This window comes from Mobula birostris, chromosome 9, assembly GCF_030028105.1.
Source record: "Mobula birostris isolate sMobBir1 chromosome 9, sMobBir1.hap1, whole genome shotgun sequence".
Lineage (NCBI taxonomy): Eukaryota > Metazoa > Chordata > Chondrichthyes > Myliobatiformes > Myliobatidae > Mobula > Mobula birostris.
In genome coordinates this window covers 125132747-125148727 of record NC_092378.1, presented here as the reverse complement: position 1 = coordinate 125148727, position 15981 = coordinate 125132747, and the positions used below count along the sequence as shown (strand labels likewise).

The window sequence follows — 15981 nt, the reverse complement described above, 5'->3', positions numbered from 1 at the left end:
TCATAAGACAGAAGCAGAATGAGGCCATTTGAGCCATCTGTGCTGCTGTTCTGTTACGGCTGATTTATTTTCCCTCTCAACCCTATTCTTCTGTCTTCTCCCCGGAACCTTTGATGCTCTTACTAATCGAGAACCTAACAATCTCCACTTTAATTATACCCAATGACTTGGCCTCGACAGCCATCTGTGGCAATGAATTTCACAGATTCACAAACCTCTGGCTAAAGAAATTCCTCCTCATCTTCCAATATCCAGGCAGTCTTTCTTTCTTTCTTTTTTTTCCCTTTTCTTTTCTTTCTTTTAGGTAAGGGTATATATCGGGGGAAGGGTTGGGGGGGAGGGTAGATATTAGTATTTCATGTAATCAAGTTTGAAAACTCAATAAAAATTATATTAAAAAAAACTAAATACAACTGGAAGGGAAGTTCCAACCTTGTGGCTTCAAATAAAACTGTAGTTATTTTCTTATTGCAATGTTTGTTTTATTTTATTTCCTCTAGTAAATGTGATAGATATTCCACCCATATAAAATTGGTCCAAAATTATCAATAAACTTTTCACTAATACAGTAAGTCACGTAACACCAAGCAAGAACACTTAAAATGCACTCCCAGCTGAACTAAATTTGAACTCTTCAACTAATTTGAAGCTCATAGCAGTGAGCAACATTTAAGTACCAAGGAAATATATGAGAACAAATAAATTAACTGTGTGTGGATTTAGAAATCACAACCATATGATACTTACACGCATTGCAGTGCATGATCTTTTGTTCCTATCAAGTGCTAAATAGTTGAGCATTACAGGAAAGTGCCACATGGGCAAAGTCCTCCCAAATAAACAGATTATAGTTAATGATACAGATAATGTTGCAACTTACCTGAAACTCATTCAGCTTCTTCATTAACTCCTGTAAATAATCAGATACATAAAAATAAGGATTGAGATAAAAACTCAATAAAAGTCTTGAAAACAGTGCCTTGCCCTTTGCTAGTGAACGCACAGGTACTTGGAACAAGAACAGTACAGCAAAGCAAAGCAAAGTAAAAGCCCTTCTGCCCACAACGCTGTCCTGGCCTTTTAACCTACTCCAAGTTTAATCCATAGCCCTCCGTTTTTCTTTCAACCATAAACCTATCTAAGAGTCCCTTAAATGTCCCTAATATATCTGCTTCTACCACCACCCTGAGAGTGTGCTTCATGCACTTACTGTACCACTCTCTGTGTAATAAACCTACCTTGGACATCCCTCCTTCTTAAAATAATGTCCTCTTGTATTAGCCATTACAACCCTGGGAAGAAAAAGCACTGACTGTCCACTTTATCTTATACACCTCTATCAAGTTTTCTTTAATTTTTCTTTGCACTAAAGAGAAATATGCCCTAGCTCACTCAACTTTTCCTCATAAGGCAACTTCTCTTATTTGAGCAGCATCCTGTTTAATCTTTTCTGCACTCTCTCTAAAGCTTCCACATCCTTGCTATAATGATATGACCAGAACTGAACACAGACAGAACTTCCTCAAGTCATGAAAGAACTCCAATTACACCAAGTGATCATTTTTTCTGCAGGATAGTGAATGCTTACGTATTGTGAATGTACAGAATTCCAGAGTGAAGTTCTCTTCACTCAAAGCATGGCAAAGCTGACTGAATATCACTGTAGAGCTGAAACGTATTTTATGCTCTCCCAAATTTGTTACACATTATCTTAAATGTTTGTCATGAGTATGGTCACAAAGCGACTTGCGGGATCTGATCAGGGCAAAGCAGGTAACTTCAGTTGTTTTTAATGGCTGAAGTCCAACTTGTTAACATCCTGATTCATTCTCCTAGAAACCAGGTAGGGTGTTGCAGTCACCCACCAAAACCAGAGGGAAAGATACCTGGCTCCAGGGAAGTCGATGGGCAGATGCTGATGGGGAATGAGGAAGCTGGGCAGAAGGAGAAGTGGGGTGGGGGGAGGGGGGAGGGGGGGAGATCAGATTGAAGAAAACGTATCTTGGAAAAAAAAGAGGAAGCTTTCCTTGTTTTGGTCAGATAGGCACTTGGTTCACCCTGGTCCATAAAACAAATGCTAAAACAAAATTAGTTTGTTTTTTTCAGTACACCTTCTGCCAGCAAGTCTGAATGTGCAGACGCATCAAACTATTGTTCCATTGCTGTAGCATCAGGTTAGAATTACACAATGAACTCAGATTATTTCATCAGAGACTGCTCTGCATCTTTAAAGGGCATCTCATTGGACTGGGGCAAGCGTTCTTTCCATCTTTTAAGTTAAAACTGCTGCTAGACTGGGCCTGAAAACTCCATATATCTATTTTTACTGCACCCTACACTTAATTGCCAATCTGAACTTGCCAGGTGTAAAACTTAATACAAACTGCTGACATTAGCCAGCAGAAATAGGCAAGAATTAAGCAGAGATTACTTTGCTTACGACTGCTCAAGGCCATGCTCTCAGCAACTGGATCTTCCAAATCTCTCTGCAGCAGTTTATAGTCTGAAAATGCGCACGCCAGACCACAGCTGATGCTTCAGAATCAAAAGAACCTACACATCAGATCACTTATTAACTGATGGGACAATCAAAAGGCCTATCTGGTTTCTGCATCTCCTGAGGTGCATTTTATGACACGTGCACATAACGAGAGAAGGGCAGTACTATTTTAAGATTGAACAAAAGAAGCATTTAACAATCAGTATATAGACTAAGTTTTCCTTAAACAACAACTTTTGACAATGGAATGTCTCCTTTTAATATGACTATTGGCAAGTCATGCATAAATTCAGGTAAAATTGATAAAAGCATTTTCCTGAAAATAAGAAGATATAAATAACAATGATACCCAATCTAAATTACTTTTAAAACTGGCCTTCTGTTAACAACCTGATAGGTATTATTTTGCACGATAGCTTGAATTGCCAATCCTGCAAATCTCTGGTTAGAACCACAAGACTCAAAGGAAAATCAGTGCACAGAATGGCACAGATTACTTTGCAGATTAAATCACATTTTTAAAAAGAAACTAGAGTTGTACTGTGGAGGAAAAATGAATTGAGTTTGAGGAAAGGGTGAAAGATGGGTCCAATTGCAGTACTCTTGCAGAGTGCTTGTACAAATATAAAAGAATTACTTATGTCTCTCAGCAATGTTACTATTCTATGGTTTTATTATCCATGTAGCTAGGGGCTCTCATTCTTACAACCCAGAGTCATATCATTGCTTAACAACTTTCACGACATAATCCAGTGATATTAAACCTGATTCTGATGCTGACTATCAAGATGCTGATAAGTACAATGTTCCTGGCTATTGGTGATGGGGACCTTACTTCAGGAAGAGTTCAGTGACGGTGCGAGGCAACGTCTTGAGCATATCAAAAATTTGTTACAACTTTAACGTAAGTTTAGTGTTAATTTGAATAGTGCATTAGGTGGAAATTTGTCATGCAAGTCATCTTTTTCCTTACCATCAGAGGCAATAGTGTTCTCACTGAATAGGGTTCCATTTTCTACCTCGAACTGAGAGAGCTGCTGGTAGCAGAGCTATTAACAAATAATGTCCACAGCATTTCAAATCAGCTCTGTCACATTGAGTCTGGTCAGATGGGCTTTTAATAATGCTGACACTTCAGCTGGGTTCAGTTCATTTTGCTGCCTCTTCTGGGTCAGGTGTTTGATCTGAGGCCTACACAAAGTCTTTATTTCACAATCTGGTCCATGATATCTGCCAAATAAGGGGATTTTAATGGATTGATTGGCACAATATAGATAGGAAAGGTTTAGAGCAGGGTGTTCCAACCTTTTTTTTTATGCCATAGATCCCTACCATTAACTGAGGGGTCCGTGGAGCCCAGATTGGCATCCCCTAGTTTAGAGGGATAGGGGCCAAATGTGGGCAAATGGGATTAACTTAGATGGGAAATTTGGACCAACTGGTTGGGGGAGGGGGGAGGTGGGGAGGGGAGAGGGGAAACTAAAGGACCCAATTCTGTGCTGAATGATTCTGTCACTCTGACTATCGAAAAAAATCAGGACGTTCTTCCAAAAACTAAGAAGTGCTGATTGTATCTACTTTGGAGACACTCCTGTCTCTCCTGTTACAAACCATCAAGTTGAATACTTTTTCATGTTTCAACAAGATTAAAAGTTGCTTTATAAATATAACCACCTCTTCATGGGAGAAGATTCCCAGTATCTCCACAAAGTGTGCCCTAAAATCTGCATATGAATGTTAGTTATGATAACAGAATGAAGTTCATTCTGTCAACAGGCAATTTAACAGCTCTTCCTGTAGTCCAAGTAATTATTCTGGTGAATTACTGGACTAAACAAAAATGCACGGTCAGTCATAACTTTTGTTATGTTAGTTGACAAGTGTTTGGGGTGGTAGAAACATAGAAAATAGGTGCAGGAGTAGGCCATTCAGCCCTTCGAGCCTGCACCACCATTCATTATGATCATGGCTGATCATCCAACTCAGAACCCTGTACCAGCCTTCCCTCCATACCCCCTGATCCCTTTAGCCACAAGGGCCATGTCTAACTTCCTCTTAAATATAGCCAATGAACTGGCCTCAACTGTTTCCTGTGGCAGAGAATTCCACAGATTCACCACTCTCTGTGTGAAGAAGTTTTTCCTAATCTCGGTCCTAAAAGGCTTCCCCTTTATCCTCAAACTGTGACTCCTCGTTCTGGACTTCCCCAACATCGGGAACAATCTTCCTGCATCTAGCCTGTCCAATCCCTTTAGGATTTTATATGTTTCAATCAGATCCCTCCTCAATCTTCTAAATTCCAACGAGTATAAGCCTAGTTCATCCAGTCTTTCATCATATGAAAGTCCTGCCATCCCAGGAATCAATCTGGTGAACCTTCTTTGTATTCCCTCTATGGCAAGGATGTCTTTCCTCAGATTAGGGGACCAAAACTGCACACAATACTCCAGATGTGGTCTCACCAAGGCCTTGTACAACTGTAGTATTACCTCCCTGCTCCTGTACTCGAATCCTCTTGCTATAAATGCCAGCATACCATTCGCCTTTTTCACCGCCTGCTGTACCTGCATGGCCATTTTCAATGACTGGTGTATAATGACACCCAGGTCTCGTTGCACCTCCCCTTTTCCTAATCAGCCACCATTGAGATAATAATCTGTTTTCCTGTTTTTGCCACCAAAGTGGATAACTTCACATTTATCCACATTAAATTGCATCTGCCATGAATTTGCCCACTCACCTAACCTATCCAAGTCACCCTGCATCCTCTTAGCATCCTCCTCACAGCTAACACTGCCGCCCAGCTTTGTGTCATCCGCAAACTTGGAGATGCTGCATTTAATTCCCTCATCCAAGTCATTAATGTATGTTGTAAACAACTGGGGTCCCAGCACTGAGCCCAGTGCCCACTGAAACAACAACAGTTACAGCAAAAATTAACTGGCACCATATAGAGTTGTCAGATAAAGAAGGGATCAAATCTGCCTGTATTAGCCTTATGGTGGGTTTTCTAAGATTGTGTATTAGTTATGATTATGGACATTGTCAACATCTCTCAACACTGATTCATCAGTACACACCGCTGATTTCAGGGACCCAGCCTACAGTCCCACAGTCCCACCACAACAGACTGGGAGGAAAGAAAATAAGCCAAGAATGTCAAAGGGAACTGGTAAAAGTTATGTAATAGAAGCATCAAATCAACAAGCTCTCATCACTCTGTACCAATAGGAAATGCATTCAACTTTAAAACAACAGCCAGAGTTTCATATTTGACGGACTAATAAATCTGAAATACTGAGTCAGCAGATTTATTTTTAGTGGGTTTAAAAATCAATCAGATATGGAAAGTAAGATTCCTTTATACCTGATGGGAAATAGGAAATTGGGTATTATTATCAATTCCCCAAAAAGTAAATTTGTTTCAGAACATTGTAGAATTGACATACCCGAGATCTTGGACCTGGCACTTCCGTTTTCATTAATGGCCGATCAAACTCGACATCCACATCTCCTTTGTTAGCAGGCTGGCTAACGTATCGACATCCTTCACAAAATTAAACAAGACAATGATCACTTAATTTTTTTTACTGTAAAGTTGATCAAAGGACCTGCATTGAGGTTTAAAAAGTGCTACCAAATGGTTACAAAATAAATGATTAATGTCATACAATGCTCCTCATTTCAGCACACGCAATTTACTGTTCTGAACCACCAGCTAAATTGTATATAGTATTTTTTTTTCCAAAGAAGTTGTTATAGAGGAGAGGTTACCTTATTTTTGTGAAAAACGCTGATATTAGTATTGGAAAGAGAAGGTCATTCTGCTTTGGGAGGCTGAAGAAAATTTGACTAAATTGTATTGACACTGATGCCAGCAGCTTAATACCCTGGAGATGAATCAACCTCCAGCGATCCAGTCAGAGAAGACTGCTTCCCCCTAAGGATCTTACAGTCAGAGGCACAGACAACTATCGGTGACATTGAGATTAAGGTATGAACAATGTTCCCTCTAATTTGTAATGGCCAGTGTGCAGAAAAATCTTGTGCTGTGCAATTTTTTGCCCAGTGACAACAACATGTGAGCATTGAATTTTTAAGAGGAAGTAAATCTGAAGCTATTCTAAGGATAATAAACTACCAAATCCAGTTGTTCAATGTTTAAAAGAAAAAAATACACATCAATGTGTCTTATTTCTCATATATTATACAACAGTATGTAATAATATCATTCTTTTCACTTTATTAAAGTCGTTTGAAATGGTCATTAAGGCATTCTGCTTTAAATGAACTGGCAGTTCTTTTCTGCTTCACGCTGTTTGCTTCTTTGGAATTCGACACAGTGAATCAATAACTTCTTCAATAAAACCATATAAATAAGCCAGTTCTAAAATCTGCAGACAATTAATCACCAGCCCCTCATTGTCAACATCGTCCACATCAGAAACCAGAAAAGGAAATGTGATTGTGTAAGATCGTGAAATATACTTAACATGTCGTTGAGGTAGAGGGTGACAACCTTTTGTCTGCAGTTTAAATTCCTTTGTGTGCTAGTAGCAAAAGATGTGTGTGTGCGCACACCTTAGAGGGAACATCGGGCATGAATCACATCCCGCAGGAGCACAAGCTTCCACAGACTCACATTGGGCAGTCTCTCAAAATAACTTTACGTTTGACTATCAATTGCAAGCCACGTTAGCTTTAAATGTTGAATGTATCAAGGTATGCAGATGTTCATGAATGAGCACAAGGGAAAAATCTCATGAAACCATATATCATCTTCATGATATATCTAACAGCATAACTTCAAAACCAATGATACAGGCAAAATGCTCAAATTTCTTATTTTGATTGTTTTGTTCAAAAAAGGTTGTCTTTTATAAATATTTCATTTGTATCATTTCAAATGTATCATTTGATGGGAAAACAATACTTCATATTTTATGCAGTTATTTAATTATTTAGAAATACAGGACTTAACAGGCCCTCTTGGCCCAACAAGCTGCACTGCCCAGCAACCCAACGATTTATCCCTAGCCTAATCGCAGGGCAATTTACAATGACCAATTAACCAACTAACCAGCAGAACACTGGACTGAGGGAGGAAACCAGAGCATCTGGCAGAAACCTACATGGTCACAGGGAGAACATACAAACTTCTCACAGAAGGATTTGAACTCTGAACTCCGATACCCTGAGTTGTAACAGCATCATACTAACCACTATGCTACTGTGGCACTCTAATTAACAATGCTAATTAACCATTTAAGACTGCACTATTCAGTTTGTTAACCACAGAGTTACTTCTCAAATGTATATTTGCAATTCAGAAATAAACTGAGGCAACAGGCACCTGTATCACTGAAGACTATGATGTAACACAGTCAATTTCATGAATGATGAACTCTTTTGAGTTTGCTTTATAATCTTCAGTATAATTCCATGATCTCATTTATAACAACTTAAATACACTGGTTTGCATATCCTTCCAATCAATATGAATGATTTTGCGGAGACAGTATCTGTTATATTCTTTCTGTGTCTTGAGATATCTACAGGAATCCAGATCTCGCGAGTGCACAATGATGCATTTGGGAAGAGCCAATAAGGTTAAGACATACACAATGAATTGAAGGGTCCTAGAAAATACTGAATAACAAGGGACATTGATGTACAAGTCAAAAAATGCGTGAAGGTAGTAGCACAAATAGATAGGCTCAGAAGGCATACAGGATACACTAGCCTTCATTACTTAGGGCACAGAATGTTACATAAGTTACGAAACAGATTTATAAAACATTAGTGAAGCCAAATCAGTCATATTGTATGCAGTTTTGGCCATCTTATTGTACAAGCATTGCTTTGGAAAGAAGATTCACCAGGATGGTGTGTCTCCTTTATGAAGAGAGGCTGGGTTTGCTTTCCTTGGAGCAGAAAAGGGGTAGTGAGGTCTAGCAGAGGTGAACAAAATTATGAGGGGTATAGAAGAAGTTTTAAATGTTTCCCCAAAAGCAGAGCAGTCTATAATCAGATGGCACAGGTTTAAGAGGTTCAGAAGGGACATAAAGGAAGATTTTTTTTTCACCCAGTGGTGGCTGGAGTTTGTAATATGCTGCCTGAGAGGGTGGCAGAAGCAAAGATTCTCACAACAATTAATGATCTAGACAAGCTCTATAATTGCCAAAGCATAGAAAACTACAGATCAACTGCTGATAAATGGCATTAGTAAAGATTAGTACTTTATTGTAGCCATGGAAAGGGTGGGATGAAGGGTCCGTTTCCCTTTCTGTGCCGTACGACTAAAAATAAACAAAGACATGCTATTTGAATGAGGTATGAGAAAGCTGATGGCACGTTTGTACCCCAAGAAATTCTGGGAAAATTGAAAACAAATTTTAATTTACCAGTGTTTAAAAGGCCTGAGTAAGGATATTTATCACTCTGCTACATCAGTTTATTTAGCTGAAAACTATTAATCCATATTGCACTATAATGAACCCAGAATACCCTTTGAGGTCAATGCTATTAAATGTGTAGAACAATAGAATTAATTTCAAAATGAATTGGTGCACTGCTCATTAAAAAAGTGAACATCTTACTTGAACTCCAACTAGCGTGTGCTATTCGGATAGCAAGATAGCAGAATGATAAACTTTCTATTTAAATTATCCTTCCTATTTTATTTTTTCTCTCAGTTTAAGATGAACCATAATTTAGTATCCTCCAAGAGGTCAACAGCCTTGTCATTGGGTTGGGAAGCTTGCACACCTCAATGACCCAGAGAGCTATGTTTGCCGGAGTCAGGGTCTTGTGCTTCGGGTCTTGGTCCATGCCAAACCTGTCAAAGGCAGAGGCTAGGCTAAGAGTGGTCCACCGGTCTTCCAGGTTTGGGGGTTGAGCTCAGAGCCTGACTGGTCAAAAAACAATTGTTACAGAGGCAGCAATGAAGAATCCTTCTATACATTAAGGATGCAGAATTAGGAAGGATAGCAAATACAGTACTCAAGGTGTTGTATCTAAATGCATGTAGTATAAGAAATGAGGTGGATGATCTTGTTGCACTATTACAGATTGCCAGGTATGATGTTGTGGCCGTCACTGAATCATGGCTGAAGGATGGTTGAGCTGAATGTTGAAAGTTACATGTTATATCAGAGGAATACGAAGGTAGGCAGAGGGGGTGGTGTGGCTCTACTGGTAAAGAATGGCATCAAATCAGTAGAAAGATATGATATAGGATCAGAAGATGTTGAATCCTTGCAGATTGAGTTAAGAAACTGCAAGGGTAAAAGGATATTGATGGCAGATATATACAGGTCTTCCAACAGTGGCTGGGAGATGGACCATAGGTTACAACAGGAAATAGAAAAGGCAAGTCAAAAGGGCAACGTTATGGTAGTCACATTGGAGATTTTAACATGCAGGTCGATTGGGAAAATTAGGTTGGTAATGGATCTCAAGAGAGTGAGTTTGTTGAATACCAGAGATAACCTTTTAGAGCAGGTTGTCGTTGAGCCTACTAGGGATCAGCTATACTGGATTGGGTGTTATGCAATGAACCGGAGGTGATTAGGGAACTTAAGGTAAAAGAACCCTTGGGAACAAGTGATCAGAATATGATTGAGTTCAACTTGAAATTTGATAGGGAGAAAGTAACGTCTGATTTAGCAGTATTTCAGTGGAGTAAGGGAAATTACAGTTGGCCAAGGTAAATTGGAAGGAGCTATTTGTAGGAATGTCAGCAGAGCAGCAATGGTATGTGTTTTTGGGAAAAATGAGGAAGGTGCAGGACATATGTATTCCAAAAATGAAGAAATACTCAAATGGTAAAATAGTACAACCATGATTGACAAGGGAAGTCAAAGCTACTGTAAAACCAAAAAAAAGGGCATACAACAAATTATATACAAACAGAGCTTTTTCGGTTCTTTGCGGGAATGGGACCAGCTCTTGGGGTTTCATGACTGGCCGTTATTCGATATGCCAAGGATGCGGCCTAAGAGATAAGCTCACCTTTGGAGTTCCGGGATCACGTGGCTCTAGAGTTGGGTGGACTCAGGGTCAGTGCCACTGTAGGAAATTGGTGTGTTGTGGGAGACGAAAGATCAAAAGCAGTGAGCTGGCTGTTGGCTGTGTGCCCAGAGACCCAAATTCTTTGGGCAAGGAGCTTGGAAAAAGTGACGCAATGGGCTTTTAACATCGTAAATCAGCGAGTTTTTGTTATGTCTCCTCTCTTGCTGTGAAATGGAGACATCTCTTTCTCCCTTATTAGGGAGAGAAAGAGCCTGTGGTATGTCAAATACTGGGTGAATGAGTAGTCTTTCGGGTACCGCAAGTCTGTGTCTTTGCTGATTCTTTGCTGCACACTTGAGTGCTCGGTGGCGGGAGCCGATGCTTTTATTTTGCTGGTGGGGGAGAGGGCATTGTTGCTTTGCTGCTGCTTATGCGTGGGAGGGGGGAGCTGGGGGGGGTTGGTTCTGTGTGGTTCTATCATTTAATTGTCATTCATCCTTTGGGGGCTCTCCTCTGTTTCTGTGGATGGTTGCGAAGAAAAAGAACTTCAGGATGTATATTGTATACATTTCTCTGACATTAAATGTACCTTTGAAACCTTTGGACAAAGTAAAAATTAGTGGGAAGATAGAGGATTGGGAAGTTTTTAAAAACCTACAGAGAGCAACTAAAAAAATCATGAGAAGGGAAAAGATGAAGTATGCAAGCAAGCTAGCAAATAATATCAAAGTGGATAGTAAAAGTTTTTTCATGTATATTAAAAATAAAAGAGAAATGAGAGTGGACATAGGACTGCTAGAAAATGAGGCAGGAGAAATAATAACAGGGGACAAAAAGATGGCTGATGAACTAAATGAGTATTTTGCATCAGTCTTCACTGTAGAACACACTGTGGAAGATGCCTGATGTTATAGTCTGTGAAGGAGGAGAAGTGGGTGCAGGTACTATTACAAGAGAGAGGGTCTCAAAAAGTTAAAAGACCTAAAGGTAGATAAGTCACCCGGACCAGATGAACAACATCCTAGGGTTCTGAAAAATGTAGCATTAGAGATTGTGGTGGCATTAGAAATGATCTTTCAAAAATCATTGGACTATGGTGCCAGAGGACTGGAAAATTGCAAATGTCACTCCACTCTTTAAGAAAGGAGGAAGGCAGCAGAAAGGAAATTATAGACCAGTTAGCCTGACCTCAGTGGTTGGGAAGATGTTAGAGTCAATTGTTAAGGATGAGGTGATGGACTACTTGGTGACACAGGACAAGATAGTACAAAGTCAGCATGGTTTCCCTCAGGGAAAATCCTGCCTGATGAACCTATTGGAATCCTTTGAGGAGATTACAAGTAGGATAGATAAAGGGGATGCAGTGCACTTTCAGAAGGCCTTTGACAAGGTGCCACACATAAGGCTGCTTACAAGTTAGGAGCCCATGGTATCACAAGGAAGTTAATAATATGGCTAAAGCACTGGCTGATTGGTAGGAGGCAGCAAGTGGGAATAAAAGGATCCTTTTTTGGTTGGCTGCCAGTGACTAGTGGTATTCCACAGGGGCAGTGTTGGGACCACTTCTTTTTATGCTGTATATAAATGATTTAGATGATGGAATAGATGGCTTTGTTGCCAAGTTTGCAGATGATATGAAGATTGGTGGAGGGGCAGGTAGGATGCAGAAGGACTTAGACAGATTAGAAAAATGGGCAAGAAAGTGGCAGAAGAAATACAATATTGGAAAATGCATGGTCATGCACTTTGATAATAGAAATAAATGTGTGGACTATTTTCTAAACGGGGAGAAAATCCAGGAATCTGAGATGCAGAGGGACTTGGGAGTCCTTGTGCAGAACACCCTAAAGGTTAACTTGCAGGTCAAGTCAGTGGTGAGGAAGGCAAATGCCATGTTAGCATTCATTTCAAGAAATCTAGAATACAAGAGCAAGGATGTGATGCTGAGGCTTTATAAGGCACTGGTGAGGCCTCACCTTGAGTATTGTGAACAGTTTTGGGTCCCTCATCTTAGAAAAGATTTGCTGGCATTGGATAGGGTCCAGAGGAGGTTCACAAGGAAGATTCCAGGAATGAAAGGGTTAACATACAAGGAACATTTGCTATCTCTGGGTCTGTACTCGCTGGAATTCAGAAGGATGAGGGAGGATCTCATTGAAACCTTTCAAATGTTGAAAGGCCTAGACAGAGTAGATGTGGAAAGGATGTTTCCCATGATGGGAGAGTCTAGGACAAGTGTGCACAGCCTCAGGATATAGGGGCACCCTTTCAAAACAGAGATGCGGATAAATTTCTTTAGCCAAAGGGTGATGAATTTGTGGAATTTGTTGCCACGTGCAGCTGCGGAGGCCAGGTCGTTGGGAGTATTTAAGGCAGAGATTGATTGGTTCTTGATCCGACATGGCATCAAAGGTTACGGGGAGAAGGCCAGAAACTGGGGTTGAGGAGGAGGAAAAAAAGGATCAGCCATGATTGAATGGCGGAGCAGACTCGATGGGCCAGGTGGCCTGATTCTGCTTCTATGTCTTATGTCTATGTCTTATACAGACAGAGACAGAGGACCTTCATTGCTACCTTAAATGCCAGTGGTGTAACAGGCAAGTAATAGCTTAATACACTAAGAAAATTAGGTTTCTTCCAAATGGTTATCAACAGTTTAGAACCATTTCTCAAAGGCATTAATGTTAAAGTACTAAAGAATGAAATGAAACAATGCTTATTTATAGATCATGAATAACAGTACATGCAAGGATTTTTCCTTGCTAAAATTATTAACAGCAATATAATGACTCAGTTATATCATGATGTTATGGGTTTGAAATTTATACCTTTAAGTACTTTGCTGTAGAGAAAATCTGTCAGTAATACAGGGTTCCTCTTGGAATGAACGCCACAGAGTTAATGATAGTATAAACAGAAATCAATCCAAATGGCCTTCTTTTCAAGTTACAGAGACACATATAGCAGATAAAGGGCTCCAACGGAGGCATGGAAAAACAGTTAAATTGCTGTACACAACAGCTTTTTCTGTGAAGTGATACCTGCCATAGCAAATTACATTTCTCAGAGAGCAGTATACCCAAGACATTACTTGGCTGCTGTCCTGGAAAGCCACATCTGCTAAGTATAATGTTTAAATCAAGGAACAAAATCTATAAACCAGCCAACAGTATACAATATAAGTGAATATGCTTAATTAAAATAAAGTAAAATCGATAAAGTCAAGTCCTTTTCCTCTGTTATTTTCTCTTTTTGTGCATTTAGATCTAAATGCATGTAAAATGGAGAATGTTAGTGTGCGATAATACAGGAGGTATTTATAGTAAACAGCAACAGAAATTTGAGGCCAGTTTGTATTTAGGAAATAAGAGGTTATCCCGAGGCCATTCTAGATGTACTTAATTAAAAGAGGTAAAGAAATCTGGAAATGGATGCTTGGATGGCAGGGCTTTAAGACACGATGGCTTCTCTGAGGCCAACCAAAGGTCTTCTTGTCTTTTTTAACCGTTTGTTTTTAATGATTGCAAGATAATGCTGGACATGAAGAACATCAGGTTCTGCAGGTCTAACCCCATCAGCGAGCTGCTCGTTGGCGGAGGAGCTGGACTTGGTATGGACCACGTTACTGCCTGCTATAGGAAGGCATTGGAATTGATGCACAAAGGCAGTGTACAGTCTAACTGCGACTGATTGTCTCGGATGTTTCCTTTGTGATTGTAACACCCTGTTGGACATTGATAATGTAAAATGTTGCACGTCAGTGTCCCTTGTTTATTGGCGTGACTGACCAGTGGAGGAGCTGCATGGACTCTGTGGTAGCGAGGTCTAGGCCTCAAGCCCCAGCCTTGCCTGTTACAGCAGTCCAGGAGAGGAGATGGCAGAGGCGGTGTAGTACCGTGTTCATGCTGGGTTGGGGCTTGGCCCCTCTCATTGATGCTGTCCTCCAAAGTTCGAGCAGTGGAATGACAAATTGGATTGCAGATAACTGAGGACTGCAGATAACTGCTTGTTCTTGCTAATAACATGTTCAATGTTTCGTGCATTCAGAGATTATCTTCTGCACAGCGCTGTTGTAATGCATGGTTATTTGAGTTACTGTCACCCTCCTATCAGCTTGAGCCAGCCTGGCCATTCTCCTCTGATATCTCTCATTAACAGAGCGCTTTGCCCACAGAACTGCCATTCACTGGATTATTTTGTTTTTTGCTCACTCTCTGTAAACTCTAGAGATCGCTGTGTGTGAAAATACTGGAAGATCAACAGTTTCTGAGATACTCAAACTACTCTGTCTGACACTACCAACCATTCCATGGTCAAAATCACTAGGATCATATTTCTTCCCCATTCTGATGTTTGGTCTAAAAACAAGTGAACCTCTTCACCATGTCTGCATGCTTTTATGCATTGAGTTGCTGCCACCATCGGCTGATTAGATATTTGCATTAATGAGCATGTATACAGGTGTACCTAATCAAGTGGCTACTGAATGTATGTAATCTTTGATAGTGGTATCCATATCATGGTTAATTTTTCCTTGAAAACCCATTAACATTAAGAATTAGAACTAAACGTCCATGTATCTATTTAGAAAGCTGGAGCTTAGTATTGTTTAATTGTGTAGATCAATGTGGTCCTAAATAGATAGTTAAGGATGGCCAAAGATGATCTTGGATATATGTTGGTCTACTTCATCGCACCCAGAGCAGAAGCAGGGAAGAAATTAGCTTTGGTGCCCTTGCAATGACGTTGATAAATGATAATTTTAAAGCAGGACTAGACTCTTGACGATTTCCAGGGTTGCTATGGGAATAAGCAGTTGTTGAAGTCATCCAGTTCATCTCCCCTGAAGCAACATGGAAATTTATCAATGCTTCTGCAGTGCTGTACACTACCACATTCTCTTGGACAATCATAATGGATAATAAATGCTGCTTTTGCCAGAGATGGCCTGATTCCACTATGGTTATAGATGAATAAAAAAGGGATCCCATTACATTTATTTTTACAAGCGACTGCAGATGTTGGAATCTGGATCATCAAACAAAATGCTGGAGGAACTTAGCATGTCAGGCAACATCTGTGGAGGGAAATGGAAGGTTAATGTTAGGGTCAAGAAACTTCAGCTGAACCGGTCTGAAGTGGGAATAGGAACCATCAGGGGTTAAGGTAAATGGCAGCTGGACACAAATGCGATCATCAGCTGTAATGAGATCTCTCCACCAGCTCCACCTCCTCCTCCCCACTTTTTTCTGCCTTCCGTAGGGACCAGTCCCTCTATGACTTTCAGGTTCACTCTTCACACCCATCTCTCCCTTACTCCTGGCACTTTCCCTCCTCCCTTACTGCTATTCAGGGAACTAAACAGTCTTTCAAGTGAGGCAAAGGTTCCATATTTCTTCTCCAACCTTGTCTACCGCATTTACTGCTCCTGACTTGACCTCCCCTAAATCAGACTAATGGCAAGCTGG

General features: G+C 40.2%; 1 protein-coding gene across 1 annotated transcript in view; it reads right to left on the bottom strand.

The window, feature by feature from the left end:
* The window catches only part of abat (4-aminobutyrate aminotransferase), a 193663-nt gene that overhangs the window by 102332 nt on the left and 75350 nt on the right, over positions 1-15981 (bottom strand). The window contains exons 3-4 of the mRNA XM_072268745.1: positions 5950-6047; positions 881-910 (exon numbers count right to left, since the gene is read on the bottom strand). Coding sequence (XP_072124846.1) covers positions 881-910; positions 5950-6047 — 128 coding nt within the window. The remainder of the gene's footprint in view (positions 1-880; positions 911-5949; positions 6048-15981) is intronic.